This window comes from Theropithecus gelada, chromosome 18 (assembly GCF_003255815.1).
Source record: "Theropithecus gelada isolate Dixy chromosome 18, Tgel_1.0, whole genome shotgun sequence".
NCBI classification, from domain to species: domain Eukaryota; kingdom Metazoa; phylum Chordata; class Mammalia; order Primates; family Cercopithecidae; genus Theropithecus; species Theropithecus gelada.
In genome coordinates, this window is record NC_037686.1 from 43006238 (window position 1) to 43027493 (window position 21256).

Consider the following 21256-nt stretch of genomic DNA (forward strand, 5'->3'; position numbering starts at 1 on the left):
AGCTTGCAGTGAGCTGAGATCCGGCCACTGCACTCCAGCCTGGGCTACAGAGCGAGACTCCGTCTCAAAAAAAAAAAAAAAAAAAAAAAAAGAAACCTTAGTTTAATAGATAAGCATTTTTTACCTCCAGGTTCATAAGCTTCACTTGATGGCTCATTTCTTTTGAATGTTATTTGGTATGACATTGCAATTCTAAAATATTCACTCTTTTGGATTTGACTTACCTAGTAATTTGACTCATTATGTCACTAATTTTGGTAAACTATATTCACATCAAGAGTATAAACTTTAACTTGCTGTGTATCTCAATGGGTCTGCAATTTGCATTTCGGGGTGAGATGATTCTTTATTGTACATTACTGACCAAAACTTTGCAGGACATCTAGCATCCCTGATCCCTGCTGACTAAATACCAGTAGCAGTAGTACCACCATTACCACCACTACCACCACCACCACCACCTAGCCCCACCATACTCAGTCACTGTAACAAGAAAACATCCCCATAATTTCAAACCTGCTTCCAGAGGAGCAGTGTCACCCAAGCTGAGAACTATGGGTTAAGAGTCAAACAGAAAGTTCAATAAAATGTGAAAATAAACACCTAGCCAAACCCTGCATTCAGTATTCCAGCAAAGCTATGGTCATGCTATCGTCAATCCTGCGTGTCCAGCGTTTCATGACATTTCTCCTTATTCTGTTAATAACACAAACAGATTCAATACAAACTGCCAAAATACCATTTTTAGCCACGAGGGCTGAGTCCTGTGCTCTTTGCCAACAGCAGCAATAAAGCTGGGCAGAAGCTAAACCCAGGACTGCATGGAATATTGGCTATCTGTGGTAGCAGCACAAAATGAGACGTATACCTGAATAGTCTATCATTTTGTCAAATCTGGACTTTAAAAAGGATGCTGGGGTTTTTTTTCTCTTAAAAAGATTTATTATCAAAAAGCTTGCTCCCTTTAAATACTGAGCTAATTCATCAATGCAGCTCCATTCTTTTTAGGATTATTAAGGCCCAAATAATCTCAGACTAAAACAAGAAATAAAAAACTGGACTGTAGGTTCAGTAACATATTCACAGACATGTCAGTATGTACCCAGGAACACTGGTTTCATTTCTTGATTGGAATGCTTATCACCATAAAATCTTCTGCTAGAGTCACTTCTTGGAGATCTAACACTGATTCAGCTTGCTTTTTTAGTTCTGCAATGCCATCTGTTTCTCCTTCTCTGGCCAAGGCAACTGGTTTGTACCTCTGACTGAAGTGAGTCAGAACCAGCCTCTTTGCACGGCACAACTTTGCAAATGTGGCTGCCATCTGTGGTGTGCTGTGGCCGTGCTCCTTTGCTTTGTCCATCTGGGCATCATCCAGGGTCGCTTCGTGGATCAACAGGTCTGCTTCAAAACACAGCTTTACTCCTCCATCACCCACAACCCCAGAGCAGTCACCCAATATGCAGATTTTTCTTCCAACAATAGGCTTTTTTAAGACATCTTGGGGAGAAATTGTAACCCCATTTTCCAGAACAACAGAAATTCCATTTTTCAGCTTCCCATACGCAGGACCTGGTGGAACACCTAATGATGAAGGCAGAAAACATTACATTATAGGAATGGAATTTATGACTTTTCAAGAGTCTATTTTAACAGCATTGCAAATAGCTAATGGAAAAGGCATCCATAATTGTTATAAATGTTTTACTACTTGTGGAAAACTGGAATTATTTATACATTTTTAAAGTTTCAGTGTTGATTGATATTAGCAATGCCTTAGTACTTAAAACATTTCCCATGCATACATGTCAGACAAGTTTTAGTCTCCTAAGTATCACTAGGACCTTATTGTAGTCACTATAACATCCTTGATTCTCTATTGTGCAAGGAAACAACAGTTTTTGAGAGTGCTTTATTTAATAAGCTCACTTTTGGGTAAAATTTGAGAGTGCATCTAAATAATGATATAATCAGGCTGGGCGCAGTGGCTCATGCCTGTAATCCTAGCACTTTGTGAGGCCAAGGCAGGCAGATCACTTGAGCTCAGGAGTTCAAGACCAGCCTGGCCACATGGCAAGACCTTGCCTCTACTAAAAATACAAAAAATTAGCCAGGCGTAGTGGTGCACACCTGTAGTCCCAGCTACATGGGAGGCCAAGGCACGAGAATTGCTTTAACCCAGGGGGCAGAAGTTGCAGTGAGCAAGCTGAGATCACACCACTGCACTCCAGCCTGGACAACAGAGTAAGACTGCCTCAAAAAAAAAAACTAAAAAACAAAAAAAACACGATATGATCAACACCTCGTCAAAACAAGTACCTAAAAGTAACTTAATAAAAAAATTGTTAGTGAAGATTGCTTGTATTACAAGATCAAGGAGCATTTTTTCAGGCAATTGTACATTATTAATCTTCTTGGTAGACGGGCAGTTCCACACTTAATCAAAGTGGGCTTAAATCTCATACTAATTTAAAATAAGACCTGATCATCACTATGGACAATACTTACAAACTAGTATAACATGACCACCAATTCCAACACAGATCATGTTTAAAGTTTCCAAATATAATAGTATTTCTACAGGCTTTCAGGTAATAAAAATACCATTAACCTAAGTCACTTTTCCTCATTATCTAGCATTTTGTTTTAGTTGAGGAAGAGATCGCATAAATAAAAAAACAAGCACACACAAAATGCCACCGTGCTTTTTACAGGCACTGCCACACCATGCCCATGAAGGCAGTGACACTGGAGATAAAATGTACCTGGACTCTACCTCGCAAGAGGTGCTGAAGATCCCCTCATGCATACTGGCTTAGCATGGAGGAGGTGTGAAGCCTTAGATGGGCCCCAAGCCCACCTCTGCATGCTTGCTTTCCACTGTAATGAACCCTGGTATATCAAACTGGTTGAGGCACAGGGTTTTGAATACCAAATTAATTTAATGAAGGTTACATTAGTAAGCAAAGTAGATAGAGAAGGAAACTCTGAAAGCACATGGTTGCAGTTGTAAGGTTAAGATCAATGGCAAAAATTCTCAGACCAAAGATGTCATCAAAAACACATATCAAAGGGAAGACGTGAAAAAATAAAGCCTGGACCTAAAGCCACCACCACTATCACCCAAATCACCTTGCCAACCAAGATAGTATAAGAAAGAATGTGGATCCAGGAAGCTGAAGATAGGATTCAAATGTATACTTGGCTTTTGTTCTAAATAGCATTTTTTGGTCCCATGGATTTTCCTTAATAAGCAAACTTTGGGCAAAGGGACTAAGTGGAGAAAATGTCAGTTTTAGGCCTGGGATAGAGGAGTGGAAGTTTACTATGACACTTTTTTTTTTTTTTTTTGAGACAGAGTCTCACTTTGTCACCCAAGCTGGAGTATAGTAGCTCCATCTTGGCTCACTGCAGCCTTGACCTCCCGGGTTCAAGTGATCCTCCTGCTTCAGTCCCCCAAGTAGCTGGGACTACAGGCGCATGCCACCACGCCCAGTTAATTTTTGTATTTTTAGTAGAGATGGGGTTTCGTCATGTTGCCAAGGCTGGTCTTGAACTCCTGAACTCAAGTGATCCGCCCGCCTCGGCTTCCCAAAGTGCTAGGATTACAGGCATGAGCCACCACTCCTGGCCTTACTATGACACTTCTTATAGCTTCAGTTAACAGGAGCCCTATTGATGAGAAGGGGGGGAAAAGCATAAAAACAAAAAAAAGACACTTACCAAGGTCTTTTAGTTTCTGTGCATTGAGTTTACCTGGGCGTTTCTTTTCCACGACTGAAAACCCAAATGAGGGAATTCTGTGAAAGAGGCGAAATGCTTTTACAACAAACTGTTCATCATCAAACAGAAGGTACGAGTTTTCTTCTGAGTCTAATAGGATAGTTCTTCCTTGTTCCTCTTTGGGAGGACTGCCTGCTCTATTCACATGTGCAAATTCTTTTAATTCTTCTGCAGGACATTGATCCGCTGTAGGAACCAGTTCATGAACCACATAACGGAAGACCAGCTCCGTGTGAGAGAGTTCCATGGTTCGCAAGATAAAGTCCCGAAGCCCTACAGGGCCATAGATTTCAATAGGCTGTTTGGACACCATGGAGCCACTCTGCAGGCTGATTGTGCAGAGGAGCCCAGGAAGGCCAAAGAAATGGTCTCCATGAAGATGTGTGATGAAGATCTTGGTAATTCTCCCTTTTGATGGAGATAGAGAAATACATTTGGAAATTTTTCATTAACTAAAAACCCATACAAAGCTATTTGAAACAAGCCTAACACTTTCCATTAAAAATAGTAAATTGAATTTAAAAGTTCTACTTACCATCATAAACTTATTCATTTACATTTTGCTACATGATTCCAAAAACAAGAAAGACAGGCTTTATTTCATCAGATGGTTTTTTGTTTGTTTGTTTGTTTGTTTGTTTTTAATAGTTTTTTTAAAGAAACAGGTCTCGCTCTGTCATCCAGGCTGGAGTGTAGTGGTGTGATCATAGCTCACTGCAGCTTGACCTCCTGGGCTCAAGTGATCCTACTGCCTCAGCTTCTCAAGCAGCTAGGACTACAGGAGCCTACCACTATGTCTGGCTTTTTCTTTTTTTTTAATTTTGTAGAGATGGGGTCTTGCTATGTTGCCCAGGCTGGTCTCAAACTCCTGGCCTTAAGCAATTCTCCCATCTTGGCCTCCCAAAGTGCTGGGATTACTGTGCCTAGCCCCGCTAGATGGTTTCAGTAAGATATAACATTTTTCATAAAACATCTTCATATTACATAGTTTTACAGCTCTCAGAGTATTTTCATACATTTTCTGCCACATAAAAAAACAAGTAAAATATATAAGTGTACCAAAATAATTCACTTAACTATTAAATAGATAGGCCTCAAGTATCAAAAACATCTAGCAATTACATTGTTCCCTACTGCTCCCTCTGAGAAAAGCAAACATGTATTCCAGGAAAACAAAATGTTCCACTGGCTCCAACTGACTGGACCAGTGCCTGAACCCAAAATTGCCTTTTAAGGACTCCCTATGCTGGACAGGGATTAACCAATCAGGTCACAGCCTGCTTGTCTGGGTGAGGTTGAAGAAGATGGAGAAAAAGGAAAGAGGGTGAGGAAGGGAGGGGAAAAGGAGGAGGGAGAATGGAGGTAGGAGACGAACAAGGTGAGGAACTGAGAAGGAAGATGGGCAATAGATGCCAGAATGCAGGAGGGCCGATTATGTAAGGGTACTTGGGTCCATTCTTCCTTTCAGTCTGAACTAACACAACAGTTTTTTCAGTGCATATGGGCTTAGGTTATAACTTGGTTTAGCCAATGGTAAACCGAATTTATTGCTGCAATGTGGCAGGATGCCACATCAGCATTTTCTGAGATGCACCACATGGCATTTCAAAAGTAACAACCGGCCGGGCGCGGTGGCTCAAGCCTGTAATCCCAGCACTTTGGGAGGCCGAGTCGGGCGGATCACGAGGTCAGGAGATCGAGACCATCCTGGCTAACACGGTGAAACCCCGTCTCTACTAAAAAATACAAAAAACTAGCCGGGCGAGGTGACGGGCGCCTGTAGTCCCAGCTAGTCAGGAGGCTGAGGCAGGAGAATGGCGTAAACCCGGGAGGCGGAGCTTGCAGTGAGCTGAGATCCGGCCACTGCACTCCAGCCCGGGCGACAGAGCAAGACTCCGTCTCAAAAAAAAAAAAAAAAAAAAAAAGTAACAACCACAATTTACACATTTCTAGTACAAAAGAGGCTTCTGGTCCTTCGCTCAAGGCCCACCTATTTTAAATATTTGATGCTATAAAAGTACAGAAACAGTTTACTGATACCATAAAAGAACAGGAATAGTTTACTATAATGTGATTTGTTCCATAATATCAAGTGTTCTCCAAGGAAGTCTTCCCAGAATTACAACATCAAGCTCAGGCCCCAGCAACAGAGAGAACAATAGATTGGCACAGGCTGATTGTGGAACTTGTGAATCCCCAGGAGGCACGCTAGAAGTTTCCTCAATATGCTCCTTTTTGCTGTTTTTTTTTTTTTTACTGCCTGAATCCCTCATTTCCCCCGTCTCCCTGTCCAGATTGCCAAGCCACCTCCATGCGTGACCTGAGGACTCTGCAGACAAAATAACTACAGCAATAGGGCCAGGCGCGGTGGCTCATGCCTGTAATCACACTTTGGGAGGCCAAGGTGGGCGGATCACCAGAGGTCAGGAGTTTGATCAGGCGGATAAGCCTGATCAACATGGAGAAACCCTGTCTCTACCAAAAATACACAATTAGCTGGGTGTGATGGCGCATGCCTGTAATCCCAGCTACTTGGGTGGCTGAGGCAGGAGAATCGCTTGAACCCAGGAGGTGGAGGTTGTGGTGAGCCGAGATCACACCATTGCACTCCAGCCTAGGCAATAAGAGCTAAACTCCATCTCAAAAAAAAAAAAAGAACTATAGCAGTCACTGAGTCCAGATCCCCCAGTGGCCTAAAAACTGCCAGCATCTGACTTTCTGGGCCCTTCTCTATCTACTCTAAAACAAAGCCAAACTGAACACCAAAACAACCTGTGAACCCGAAGTGAGGCAAATTAAGTAAAAAACTGCTTCTTACAGTTATCATAGTTTCAGGGAGACAAACACTTCATTTTTCAAGGAACCTGATTTCAAAGGGAGAAGGAATGGCAACCACAATTATCAAAGGTATGAGGAAGCTCTCAAATGAAGACACAAAAATGCCTGAGTTCCCTTTCCCTTGGAAACAAGGAAGTTATGGGGGAATATGTCATCCACAGAGGAGTGGAATACTGAACATTCTCTAAAAATGAAGACATAGGTATATTTACTGGATTTGGAAAAGCTGCAATATATGGTTTGTATACATTGTTCAGTTGAAAAAAAAAGCAGGTTATGCCAAGAGCAGTATAATTCTATGTATGCAGAACTATACACACACTCACACACACACTCCGTACTGTCACCATATCTATATACATAGGAAATTCACCTATGGGGGGGACTCGGACTTTTCTTATTTACACTTTTCTGTTTTGAGTTTTTACAATAAGCATTTATACTTTTTATATCATTAAAAAAATCATGCTCTTACAGTACTTTTTCTTTTTTTCTTTTCTTTTTTTTTTTTTTTTTTGAGACACAGTCTTGCTCTGTCACCCAGGCAGGAGTGCAGTGGCTCGATCTCTACTCACTGCAACCTCCAACTCCCAGGCTCTGGCGATTCTCCTGCCTCAGCCTCCTGAGTAGCTGGGATTACAGGCGTCCGCCACCATGCCCGGCTAATTTTTGTATTTTTAGTAGAGACGGTGTTTCACCATGTTCGAGGAGGTCACCTCAAACTCCTGACCTCAGGTGATACGCTTACCTTGGCCTCCCAAAGTGCTAGGATTACAGGCGTGAGCCACCGCACCTGGCCTATAATACTTTTAATAATCATTTCATATGTACACATGAGTATAGGGTATAGAATAATATACATGGAAGACTTGGAGGAGTGGAAGGGTGGCTGGAGGATGAGGGATGATTAGTTACCTGATGGGTGCAATGTACATTATTTGGTGATGGGTACACTAAATCCCAGACTTCACCACTATGTAATATATCCATGTAACAAAACTGCAATTGTATTCAAAACTTATTATACCTGGAGGTAGTACAAGCTGAAAGGGCTTCAACCTATTATGGACCTAATGATAGGACCTAATGATAGGTCCATAATAGGTTATGGAGAGAAATTAGTATGTACTGAGGGTGCTTCATTCCAGTTTGAGACTGGGGGCATCTGAATGAAGTACTAGAGAGTCACAGTTAATGCTCTGGGATTACTATCTCACCTTCCTCTCTAAGGCCAGAAATTTTTCTTTTTTTTTCTTTTGAGATGGAGTCTCGCTCTGTTGCCCAGGCTGGAGTGCAGTGGCATGATCTCGGCTCACCACAACTTCCGCCTCCCAGGTTCAAGCAATTCTCCTGCCTCAGCCTCCCAAGTAGCTGGGATTACAGGCACCTGCCACCACACCCTGCTAATTTTTATATTTTCAGTAGAGATGGGGTTTCACCTTGTTGGCCAGGCTGGTCTCAAACTCCTGACCTCGCTCGTCATCCACCTGCTTTGGCCTCCCAAAGTGCTGGGATTACAGGTGTGGGCCACCACTCCTGGCCTCAGAAATTTTTTTTTCTAAGCCTATAGAAATGTAGTAAACTAAAGGCTCCTTTGGGCTTTTGGGGTTTTTTGTTTGTTTGTTTGTTTGGGTTTTTGTGGCCAGGATTAGATTTACCAACTATATGTATGAATGCATGCATTCATGCTTATTTACTTATTTGTTGAGACAGGATCTTGCTCTGTCACCAGGCTGGAGTGCAGTGGCTCAATCATGGCTCACTGCAGCTTTGACCTTCTGGGCTCAAAGGATCCTCCCGCCTCAGCCTCCTGCTGGGACCACAGGTGCAAACCACCACACCCGGCTTTTTAATTCCTTGTAGAGACAGAGTCTCTTTATGTTGCCCAGGTTGGTCTCAAACTCCTGGCCTCAAGTGATCTTCCTGCCTTGGCCTCCCGAAGTGCTGAGATTACAGGCATGAGCCACTGTGCCCAACTCCAACTGTTTATTTAAATCCTATATAGACTGGGCGCAGTGGCTCACACCTGAATCCTAGCACTTTGGGAGGACAAGGTGGGCGGATGGCCTGAGCTCAGGAGTTTGACATCAGCCTGGGCAACATGGCAAAACCCCATCTCTACTAAAAATACAAAAAAAAAAAAAAAAAGCCAGGTGTGGTGGTGTGTGCCTATAATCTCAGCTACTCAGGAGGCTGAGGCGTAAGAATCACTTGAACCCAGGAGGCAGAGGTTGTAGTGAGCCAAGATCACACCACTACACTCCAGCCTGGGTGACAGAGCAAGACTCTGTCTCAAAAAAAAAAAAAATCATATATAAAGGAACTGTAAAATTGTGGTGGATATTTTAGGTGGTCCCTGTGGCCCCTACCCCTTGGTGTTCACATCCTATAATCCCCTCTCCTTCGGTGTGGCCAGGACTTGTGACTTGATTCTAACCAGTAGAATATGGCACAAGAATGCAATGTGATTACATTATGGGACATAAGACTCCATCTTGCTAGCAGACTTACTCTAGAGTCTCCTTCTCCCATGCTGGCTATGAAGAAGTAAGCTACCATGAAGCAGAAACCCACAATGCAGAGAACTCAAAGAGCTCAGGGCAGACTGTCCTACCACTGTATGGGTTCTGCCAACAACCTGAAGGAGCTGAGAAATCTTCCCCAGCTGGGCCTCTGATGAAATTGTAACCCCAGCCAACACCTAGACTGCAGTCTACTGAGACCCTGAGGCAGAAAACCTAGCTAAGCCAGGCCCGAACTCCCTAACCCACAGTAACCAGGAGATAATAAATGCAAAAAAGCCATTAAATTTATAATGTTATGCATTATTAGATAATATCAGATAACTAACACACATATTAAATAAAAAGATGTATTCCCACAGCCAAACCTCTGGTACTCACTCTTAACAATTTCTTGTTTCTATTTTAGTACACCTTGCCACCTCAACTCCTACTGTCTGAAATGTTATCAAGTCTCTACTCTGACCTGTGCCTGCCCGGAGGGCTCTCATGAAGGTTCTCATGAAAGGAATCTCTGTACAATCCAAGTAAAGCAAAGAATAGCACCTGACTTATCTCAAAGTTTCAACACAAGACAGTATATAATTAGGGTTCAACTGTACATACCTGAAGGCCACATGTCCCAAACAATATGCATTAGCTCCTTCCTCTTACAACTCTTTTCCTGACTTCTTCTCTAAGTCCAGGACATCACCATCAGTAACTTGTATTAATTCTTCACGTCCTCACACACTAGACATTCAGTGACCACCTCCTCTTGGCTCTACAAATATCTCTTAAATTGAATCTCTCATCTCCATCTCTATACTTCAACATCCTCCTTCTCTATCTCTCTCTCTCTCACACACACACACACACACACATACACAGTGATGATATGGTTTGGCTGTGTCCCCACCCAAATCTCATCTTGAATTGTAGCTCCCATAGTCCCCCACATCATGGGAGGGACCTGGTGGGAAGCAAATGAATCATGGGGGCAGGTTTTCTCATGCTGTTCTCACAACAGTGAATCAATCTCATGAGGTCTGATGGTTTGATAAAGCACAGTTCCCCTACACATGCTCGCTTGCCTGCCACCATGTAAGACATACCTTTGCTCTGCCTTTGCCTTTCACCATGATTGTGAGGCCTCCCCAGCTATGTGGAATTGTGAGTCCATTAAACCTCTTTTTTTTAATTAATAAATTAGTCTTGGGTATTTCTTCATAGCAGTATGAAAATGGCCTGATACAGTAAATTGTTATTGGTAGAGTGGGATAATGCTATAAGGATACCTGGAAATGTGGAAATGACTTTGGAACTGGGTAGCAGGCAGAGGTTGGAACAGTTTGGAGTGCTCAGAAGGAGACAGGAAAATGTGGGAAGGTTTAGAACTTCCTAGAGACTTGGGAGGGCTTAGAAGACAGGAAGACATGGAAGTTTGGAATTTCCTGTTGAATGGTTTTGACCAAAAAGCCCAGACTGAGGTGGTCTCAGATGGAGATGAGGAACTCATTGGGAACTGAAGCAAAGATGATTCTTGCTATGCTTTAGCAAAGAGGGCAGCATTGTGCCACTGCCCTAGAGATCTGTGGAACTTTGAACTTGAGAGAGATGATTTAGGGTATCTGGCAGAAGAAATTTCTAAGCAGCAAAGCATTCAAGAAGTGACTTGGGTGCTCTTAAAAGCATTCACTTTTATGTATTCACAAAGATATGGTTTGGAATTGGAACTTATGTTTAAAGGGAAGCAGAGCATAAAAGTTCAGAGAATTTGCATCCTGACGATGTGATAGAAAAGAAAATTCCATTTTCTGAGGAGAAATTCAAGCTGGCTGCAGAAATTTGTGTAAGTAATGAGGGGCCAAATGTTAATCACCAAGACAATGGGGAAAATGTTGCCAGGGCATGTCAGAGGTCTTCCCAGCAGCCCCTCCCATCACATGCCCAGATGCCTAGAAGGAAAAATGGTTTCCTGGCCTGGGCCCAGGGCCTTGCTGCTTTGTGCAGTCTCAGGACTTGGTGCTCTGCGTACCAGTGTGGCTTAAAGGGGCCAAGGTATAGCTCAGGCTGTTGCTTCAGAGAGTGCAAACCCCAAGCGTCGGCAGCTTAGATGTGGTGTTGGGCCAGTGGAAGCACAGATGTCAAGAACTGAGGTTTTGGAACCTCCTTCTAGATTTCAGAGGATGTATGGAAAAACCTGGATGTCCAGGCAGAAGTCTTCTGCAGGGGTGGAGCCCTCATGAAGAACCTCTACTAGGGCAGTGTGGAAAGGAAATATGGGGTGTGAGACCCCACACATAGCCACTGGGACACTGCTTAGTAGAGCTGTGAGAAGAGGGCTACCATCCTTCAGAACCCAGAATAGCAGATATATTGACAGCTTGCACTGTGTGCATGGAAAAGCTGTAGACACTCAACACCAACCCATGAAAACAGCCAGGAAGTGGGCTGCACCCTGTAAAGCCACAGGAGTGGAACTGCCCAATATAATGGGAATCTACCCCTTGCATCAGCATGCCCTGGATGTGAGACATGGAGTCAAAGGAGATCATTTCAGAGCTTTAAGATTTGACTGTCCTATTGGATTTTGGACTTGCATGGGGCCTGTAGCCCCTTTGTTTTGGCCAATTTCTCCCATTCTGAATGGGTATATTTACCCAATGCCTGTACCCCCACTGTATCTAAGAAGTAACTAACTTTCTTTTGATTTTACGGGTTCACAGGTAGAAGGGATTTGCCTTGTTTTAGATGAGACTTTGGACTGTGGACTTTTGAAGTAATGCTGAAATGAGTTAAGATTTTGGGGGACTATTGGGAAGGCATGATTGGTTTTGAAATGTGAGGACATAAGGTTTTAGAGGGGTCAGGGGTGGAATGATATGGTTTACCTATGTCCCACCCAAATCTCACCTTGAATTGTAGCTCCCATAATCCCCACATGTCATGGGAGGGACCTGGTGGGAAGTAATTGAATCATGGCGGGCAGGTTCTCTCATGCTGTTCTCATGACAGTGAATAAGTCTCATGAGATCTGATGAGTTGACAAAGGGTGGTTCCCCTGCACATGCTCTCTTGCCTTCCACCATGTAAGACATGGCTTTGCTCTGCCTTCGCCTTCCACCATGATTGTGAGGCCTCCCCAGTCATGTGGAATTGCGAGTCCATTAAACCTCTTTTTATTTTTGTTTTAATAAATTACCCAGTCTTTGCTATTTCTTCATAGCAGTACGAAAATAAATTAATACAAGTGAATTGCAACTGCCTTGGAACTGGTCTCCCTGATGCTATTCTCTCTCTCCCAATACATGTGCCATCAGAAAATTCTGTCCTAAAACACAAACAAGATCGCATTATTCCCCCCTTAAAAACATGAATGGTTCCTTTTTCCCAGTAAAATAATAAAGTCTAAATATCTTACTATGCTACAGAGGACTTCACAGTCAGCCCTCACCTTTTCAGCATTCTTTTTTTTTTTGAGACGGAGTCTCGCTCTGTCGCCCAGGCTGGAGTGCAGTGGCCGGATCTCAGCTCACTGCAAGCTCCGCCTCCGGGGTTTACGCCATTCTCCTGCCTCAGCCTCCCAAGTAACTGGGATTACAGGCACCCGCCATCTCGCCCGGCTAGTTTTTTGTATTTTTTAGTAGAGACGGGGTTTCACCGTGTTCGCCAGGATGGTCTCGATCTCCTGACCTCGTGATCCACCCGTCTCGGCCTCCCAAAGTGCTGGGATTACAGGCTTGAGCCACCGCGCCCGGCCTACCTTTTCAGCATTCTTAGTTCCATCTAGCCTAGCCAACTACTCAATGCTCCCCAAGTTTCCAGTTTCCTGGAAACTTCCTTACTTGTTGCTCACTTTGTTGTCTGTTCCCTCAATGTCCATCTCTACTTCTCTCTCAGAAAAACTTCTATTTATCTCTTGGATCCCAGCTCAACTGTTAACAATCTCTGGGATGCCGTCTCTTAATGAATGGTTAGTTACTTCCCCCTCCTTTGTGTTCCAAAGTACTTAGAAAATACCTCCATTATTCTACTTATCAGATTACATGATTGATTACTGTCCGTTTGCATGTCAGTTTCCATCACTAGACCAAGAGATCCTTGAACACTAGAAGTATCTTTAGTCACCAAGTGCCAGGTACTGTGATGAGTTGTAGGAATAATGATTTCAATACTATTTATCAAGACCTAATAAGTGAGAGGCACTATGCTAAGTTGCTAAACGTCTTATCCATTCACTAAAGTAAAGTAAGTTCCATAATCATTTACATACTTAGTAAGATGCCTAGCTGAAGAGATATAGCTAGGCACCTACTAGGTATATAAATGATCATGGAACCTACTTTACAGTATAGGGAGATAAAGAACACAGAAACAAACTAAATAACATAATTTCAGATACTGATAATGCAAAGAAGTCAATAAAAATAGGACAAAGTAAAGGAATGACTGGGGTGAGAGAGGAACTATTTAATCCAGGAGGATCTGGTAAAGCCTCTGAGAAGATGGCATTTGAGCTAAGATTTAACTGACAAAGAGGCACCCACACAGAGAATAAGTGATTACATGTAATTCTCATAACACCCTTTCTAAGTAGACTTTTTATCCCCATTTGCAAGATGGGGAAAGTAAAGTCGAAGTTTGCTGATCTGCTAAGGTCACAAGCCCAACACACAGCCAGGACTAGAACCCAGGTCTGCCTGACTCTGAGCTGAAGCTTTTCACCATTGGACTGCTCTGTCTCCCCGGTGCTGGCCTCTGCTCACTCCATTCCCTCTGGCTGAAATGCTCCTCTTCTCCTCAGCCCTGAAATTCCTCCTCCTCCTCTGACAACCGACAAGTCAACTTCTCTGAGAAGTTTGCCCTGATAACGTCAAGAGGAAAAGAGCATCTCCCTCCTCCAAACATTTCCTACCCTTTGCATCCTCTCAGGAAAACTATCTCCTGGTGGAAGTAAGTATGTACACTGCTTCCTTGCTAAAGTAGTGTCCATCTAATATGCCTGGTATATCCCATGACATTTCCCAAACCCCGAGCCTACACGAACCCTTGCTCTCAACATCCACAGGATAAATGAAAAGCAAGTAAATAAGTAAATGAAGTCCAGTGGACTTGGCCCTCCAAGTCTCACCAGGATCTAGCATTGAAGTGGGATGCAACCATCAGGGCTGTTTCCGAACAAAATGTCCAAGGAGAGCCAAGAAAATGAAGCAGGACAACAAAAAAATCTTAATGAGATAGCTGAAGGCACACTAACCTGCTTTAAGTTGGCTTTTCATAAGCTGTGTCTGTGTTCCCTCCCCACAGTCAAAGAGCCAGCACTCGCCTTCACACCGAAGGACCACAGCAGAGGCACCCCGGGTTGGAGATGGATATGCTGCACCCGTCCCCAGAAATGTCACATCCATAGACATCTTCCACCCTGCAACAGAAAGATCATCTGCGGATTATTTCATATCACTGCACCAAAAACACATTCCTGTAATATTTATCACTATTATTACTTTTTGGTTATTTAGAAGTCTGGATTCTTGTTCTCTCATAGTATTCCACACATATCCACAGTAAGATTTTAAATAACTTGGCAAAACTACAAGTTAACAAATCTTGTATAATTGTTCACACACCCAAACAAACAAAAATAACCAAACCCAGGCAATTAAAAACTATAGTTGAATTTTAACTATGTGATGTTCTCAAAAAGGCAAAACTATGGAGACAGTAAAAAGAATAGCCCTTGCTAGTGATACAGGGGAAAGGAAGGAAGAATGAACAAGTGGAGCACAGGGGATGTTTAGGGCAGTGAAACGATTCTGTATGATATAGTAAGACAGACATACATCATTATACATTGGTCAATTGTATACAGAATGAACAACACTAGAGTGAATGAGTTCAATGTAAACTTTAGTTGACAGTGTATCAATATTGGCTCATCAACTGTAACATGTAGCACATTTTTCTTTTTTTTTTTTCATGAGCCCTTAAGCTTCTGAACATGTACCACATTAATGCAAGATGTTAATACAAGGGAAACTGAGGGGTGAGAGATAAGAGAGTATATGGGAACTCTCTGTACTCTCTACTTATTAACTATAAAATAAAATTCCTTCTAATAAACACTAAACAATAACAACTCTAGCTGAGATACTAGGCAAGAGATGGTATTTAATGATGCCTACCAAATGGTGTCTCTGATGCCCATAATGATCAGCCCTTTCTCTAAACAATCATAACAGTAATGCTCTATGATGCTCTCCAGTCATGCTGATATTTCACAATAATGCTGAACAAATGTCTCACTCCCTACGTGACATGGTCCATGACTCACCAGGACTTGGGACTCTGCTATTTTAAGTGATCAGCAATAACCTGTTGAATGTGCAGGTTTATTCCAACTCCTAGCACTATTCCTTTCACTATTTCCAGGTGCATCTGACATCGCTGATATACTTATGAGATGGAAGATGTGTATCAAACAGAATAAATTAGAATGAACTGAAATTTATACATAACCGATTATAGATTATCCACATTGACGTCAGGGAAGAAAACAAGCTTAAGAAAAACTACTATAAGATAATTTGACCAACAGCTGGATATATAAGATATAAAAACTTCAATAACTCTTCTCAGTCTTAGCAATAACAAGATAAAAACAGAAATGGGGGGGAAAACCCATTCCAAGAGCAAAAACAAAATTACCAGAAATAAAGTTAGCAGAAAAGGAACAGCACCCAAAAGATTCACACAAATAAGAGATACACATTACGTCCTTGATAGGATGACTTGAAATCACAGAGATGTTCATCTTTCCTAAGCTAATGTAGATATATTTGGTGCAAATTCTATCAGATTTCCAGTGGGATTTATTTTGGAACAGAAACAATCCAAAAATCATACGGAAGAAAAAATAAATGTCTGAGAAGGGGCAAGAAAATTCCAAAACGCAGTGAGTAGTGACCTGCCTTTCTAGGTATTAACATTTACTACAGCAATCTGACATAATTAAAACAGAATAGGCCGGGCACGGAGGCTCATGCCTGTAATCCCAGCACTTTGGGAGGCTGAGGTGGGTGGATCACCTGAGGTCAGGAGTTTGAGACCAGCCTGGCCAAGATGGTGAAACCCTGTCTCTACTAAAAATACAAAAATTAGTCGGGCATGCTGGCACACACCTGTAATCCCATCTACTCAGGAGGCTGAGGCAGGAGAATCACTTGAATCTGGGAGGCAGCAGTTGTAGTGAGTCAAGATTGTGCAATTGCACTCTAGCCTGGGTGACAGAGTGAGACTCTGTCTCAATAAATAAATAAATAAATAAATAAATAAATAAATAAATAAAACAGAATAATATTGGCACAAAAATAGATATAAAAGGGAAAGGAAAGTTCAGAAATAAACCAACTACCTATTGGAATCAATACAGTATACAACAAAGGTGTAAAAAGTGTGGTTTCTTTAATGAATGGGACTGACATAATTGGCTGTTCTAGCAGAAAAAAGCAAAGCAAGATGCTCACTTCGCATTGTATATAAAAACACATTTCACATAGTTAAGAAATTTCAATGTAAAAAATCCAATAACATGTTCAAAAGAATTAGGAGAATGTTTACACCTTTAACTGTGGAGATGGGAAGCCCTTATTGGCAAGACATAAAATCCAGAACTTTTAAAAACAGACATTTTAATTAAATAAAATCTTTTATACATATCAAGACTCATAAAGTCAAAGGACAAGGAAAAAAAACCTGAAAAAAATTGTTTGGACCCCCTTATGAGAGGGGGTTAATGCTCCTAAAAAAAAGTTTATGCAAATGCATTCAAAATCCAAAAATACTGGTGCAACAGAAAACCAGGCAAAGGATATATACACACACACACATGCGCGCGCACACACACACACACATATATATGTATCACAGAAGAAATCCAAATGGCCTATAAGCATGAAAAAGGTTCAAACAACTATCGTGTATCAATTTAAAAAATTAACAGTAATAAATAAAAGATAAGGGTTCAGTCTTCAGTTAGTTAGTGGAATGCAAAATAAAGAAAAAAGAGGCTGGGTGCAGTAGCTGATGCCTATAATCCCAGCATTTTGGGAGGCAGCGGTGGGTGGATCGCTTGAGCCCAGGAGTTTGAGACCAGCCTAGGCAACATAGTGAGACCTTGTCTCTACAAAAAAATTAAAAACAAGTATCAGCTGGACATGGAGGCATGTGCTTGTAGTCCCAGCTTGTCAGGAGGCCGAGGCAGGAGGATCATTGGAACCTGGAAGGTTAAGGCTGCAGTGAGCTGTGATCTCACTGCTACACTCAAGCCTGGGTGACAGAACAAGAAAGAACAAGAACACTCTCACAACAAACAAAAAAAGCGACCATTTACCACACATCAGTTGGCAGGCAAGTATCAATGGAGCAATGCTAGCCAGTGCTAACCAGGATGAGGGTAAATGGGTACTGTCACAAACTAATGGTGACAAAGTTATGAATTGCGATTATGCTTTGGGAGAATAATTTGGCAATATATATTACCAGTAATAATGATGCTGTTGATAATTATATGCTTTCACCCAGCAATTCCCATTTTTCAGAATCTACCCAAATAATAAAGATCTATATACAATGACGCATATTGTGGTGGTCTCAAGTTGGCTAAAATATGGAAGCAATCTAAATATGTCAATAGGAAAATGGCTGAATATTTTATTGTACATTTGTACTATTGTTTATTCTATCAACTATTTATTCTGCAGCTAATAAAGTCTTCTGTAACTACTGTCATGGAGGGATGACAGAGAAAAGTTACAGACGGCTATGGCATGATGTCATTTTTATAACAATACCCCAAACCCCTACATTTATGTAAGACAGAGGAAGTCTGATGTGGGAGAGGATACACACCATCCTGTTAATATGGGTTATTTCAGGGGTGATTAAAGTGATGGGGTGGGGGCTGCATGGGGGATTAACTTTTCTTTTAAATCTTTGGATTATGTTTTAATAAGTGGCATTTTATTTAATTTTTTAAAAATTTATATTTACCTAACGCTTTTTTTTTTTTTTTTTTTTGGAAATGTGTCATACGCCCAAATATGCTTCTCTAACTACACGCCATCTAGTCTTCCTTTCCATTTTGGGAAACAGCTCCTCCCCATATTTTCTGCCCCCAACCATCATACATAAGGTGGTGCATCTCTACCTTAAGCATAGCCTTGAGGTTATTGCTAATATCCCTTCCATGTGTTACTCTACATTTTCACCTCCAAGATCAAGTCTTCCTCTGATAATAAAGGAGCTTTATTTGCAGAGGCTTCTTTATTGATTTGCAAGATAGGTAAGAATAAATAGAATGCAGAAAGTTAACATTTGTAAAGGCAAATGAACTGCAGAAGGAATAATAGAATATAATCACTTTGTCATCCCTAACAAATAATGGATTTAGATCAGTAGTACATAACCCCGGGGGCATATTAGAATCACCTGGAGAGCTTTTAAAACATATCAGTGAAGGTATGGTGGCTCATGCTTGTAAACTCAGCATTCTGGCAGGGTAGCTTGAGGCCAGGAGTTCAAGACTAGCCTGGGAAACACAGCAAGACTCTGTCTCTATAAAAAATTAGCCGGGCATGGTGGCATACACCTGTAGTCCCAAACAAAACAAAAAACCACATCAATAATTGGGCTTCATCCCAGAACATTTAGATAGGAAATTCTGCAAGTGAGACATGTTTATTAAAAAATAAAAAAAAATAAAATAAAAAGCCTTCTCCTGTGATCCTAACATGGAGTCAGATTTGAGAACCACTTAGTGAAAAGGCTAACAGAGAACTGCAATGGATGGATCAGGTTGATCTAAACTCACCAACTAATCAATCTTTTTAAAAGAAGTTTTATTCTGAAAAACTTCAGACACATATAGAAGTAGAAATTAGCATAATGCAATGCCACACACCCATCATCGAACTTCAACAATTGTTAACTCATAGGCAATCATGTTTCATCTATACACACCAACCCCATTACTCCAAGAATACTTGATAAGACAAACGTGTGCTGTCTGATGGAAGCACCCCATTAGGCAGCACGCATTGTCTAGCTGTCTCTCTTTCTGATGTTAACAGCCACTAGTGATCATTGCCAGAATCCATTATTTCATTAGAGGTTGCCAAAAGGTGATAGTGTCTCATTTCTTTTGTATGTATTTGCTGGCATTCCCTGGTCAACTGTTACCCTATGATGCTAAAAGGTCCACAAAGAGGCAAGATGCTCTCTAGCTCCTGGCGTGATACAATGTGATAAACACAGTAATCCCCCATTAAGCTCGCTTGCCAAAAAATAGAACCTGACCTGAACAAGGCTGCAGGTCTAAATATCTGCTTATTAAAGGAGATGGAAAAAGCAAAATCCTGGATGTAGAAAACGTGAACCGTACATATGACTTGTTCTTCAAGTAAAATACGGGGAACAAAATAGACACAGAGGGGAAAAGATTAAGAGAGATCTAACAGACATCAACCAAATGGAACGTGTGTAGTTTGTTTGGATACTGATTTGGACAAACCGGGGAAGAGGAGAAAGACAACTAAGAAAATGTAAATGCTGACTGGATAGTAGAGGGTAAAATGAGGTGCTAATCACACTGATAACGGCTTTATGTTTTAAAAGGTGTCATTGTGTTTTATAAACATGAACAAGATAACAGATGGAATGTTACATTTCAGATTTGCTTTCAAATACTACAGTGGGGGAGAGGGTAACAGATGAAACAGGATTGATCATGAATTGGAAGTTCAGTATACTATTCAATTTTCATATATGACTTGAAGGTTTCCATAATAATTTAAAACAAATATAATGAAAACCCTCCAAACAGGTCGGGAAATAATTAGAAATTATTTCATCAATGGTGCATGTTTTGGGACATGCACCATTCTAGGCACTAGGAATTAAATGCGAGCAAACCAGATTAGGTCCCTGTCTTCTTGGACAAAAAACAAAAACAAAAACCCAGCTGCTTGCTTTCTCAAGACTGTGATCCACATTCGGCGAAGTGCATATTCCAGTCGTGATCACAGTACCGTCATTTCACTCTGGGCCCGTGGATCTCGGTCCTGGCCACAGATCACAATTCCCCGGTGATGATGGGGCATCAGCATTTGGAGGCTTCCCAAACGATTCTACTGGCTGCCGGGTTGAGAACCAGAGCTCCTTCGTTTTCAGACAGGCAGTGTCAACCCTGCAATCACCCTGCGTTGTGCATAGGGCAGATACCGCCGTCCTCCATCTTAGAGCTGAAAGAACCGGGGGCCGGGAGGCGGAAAGTGAGAGGCCGAGGTACAGGAAGGGCCAGAGGCCAGATTTCCGCCTCTAGAGAGCTCAGGCTCCCCCATGAGACCGTGTTAGCCTCGAAAAACGCGGGGTGGGCGGCGGCGCCGGGCGGCCGAGGCTCCGGCCCGGGGCGGTGAACGAGGCGCGTCCTCGCTCCCGGGCGCTCCCCAGGCTTAGGTCCCCGGCGCCGGGCCGGGCCTGGTCGAGCCGGCGAGTCCCGAGGAAGCGCGCCCGCCCCCCTCTGGCATGCCCACCGCACTCACCCTCGAGGCCCGCGCCAGAAGCCGAGGGAGGCGCAGGCCCGCACCCTGGCCCAATCGTCCGCGGGGCTGCAATGCGCCCTGGCGGAAGTGCGCCGCCGGCCGGGTCCCGCGCGGCCGCTCTAGGATGCGAGGGATGTCCGCGCTCGGTGGCACCCGCCCGGGGCCTGGCTCTGGGCGCGCTTCCGGGCTTCCCCTGGGCAGCGAGGGCAGTGTCTGCGTTTACCTCCTTCCCAGGTCGCTGTGTGTCAGGTGGTGACGGTCGACCTGAGGAACAGAGCGGGCTAAACCAAAAGGGAAAAAGTGACTCTTCTTTTGTTTTCCGTGTAATATTTTCCACACAGGAGTGTTCTTCCTGATGTTTTGCTCATATGTGTCGTTTTTGGTCTTTGGTTGGGAGGAATCTTTACTGTCTTTCATCCACTAAGATCCTTTGCCTGACCATTCACCTTCATAAAGCCCCATCCATTTTCCATTTTCCTACTCCAGGTTGGAATATTTGCTTAACATCTGAAGCTGATTGTACCGTACTCACTC

General features: G+C 42.5%; 2 protein-coding genes across 3 annotated transcripts in view; both read right to left on the minus strand.

Moving 5' to 3' along the window:
• Positions 1-20797, minus strand: part of SMAD4 (SMAD family member 4) — a 112834-nt gene extending 92037 nt beyond the window's left edge. The window contains exons 1-3 of the mRNA XM_025365108.1: positions 20723-20797; positions 16255-16259; positions 14383-14547 (exon numbers count right to left, since the gene is read on the minus strand). The gene's annotated coding sequence lies outside the window, so the exon portion shown is untranslated. The remainder of the gene's footprint in view (positions 1-14382; positions 14548-16254; positions 16260-20722) is intronic.
• ELAC1 (elaC ribonuclease Z 1) lies at positions 917-20810 on the minus strand. 2 transcript variants are annotated; one of them, XM_025365111.1, is made up of 5 exons: positions 20723-20810; positions 16255-16259; positions 14383-14547; positions 3724-4191; positions 917-1584 (listed from the first exon to the last, which is right to left on the minus strand). In XM_025365111.1, exons 3-5 carry the CDS (start codon positions 14537-14539, stop codon positions 1118-1120), a joined length of 1092 nt encoding a protein of 363 aa, XP_025220896.1. In that variant the 5' UTR covers positions 14540-14547; positions 16255-16259; positions 20723-20810; the 3' UTR covers positions 917-1117. The 2 variants fall into 2 exon arrangements, with proteins under 2 accessions (XP_025220896.1, XP_025220897.1); XM_025365112.1 differs by lacking the exon at positions 16255-16259 and having other exon boundaries at positions 20723-20778.
• Between the last annotated feature and the right edge of the window lie 446 nt (positions 20811-21256).

Coding starts and splice junctions, on each gene's coding strand:
- ELAC1 (XM_025365111.1), bottom strand. CDS start 14,539: ATGTCTATGGATGTGACATTTCTGGGGACGGGTGCAGCATATCCATCT. Junction 4,192..14,382: donor GAAAAGCCAACTTAAAGCAG/GTTAGTGTGCCT, acceptor CTCCATCAAAAG/GGAGAATTACCAAGATCTTC. Junction 1,585..3,723: donor ACAGAAACTAAAAGACCTTG/GTAAGTGTCTTT, acceptor CTTCATCATTAG/GTGTTCCACCAGGTCCTGCG.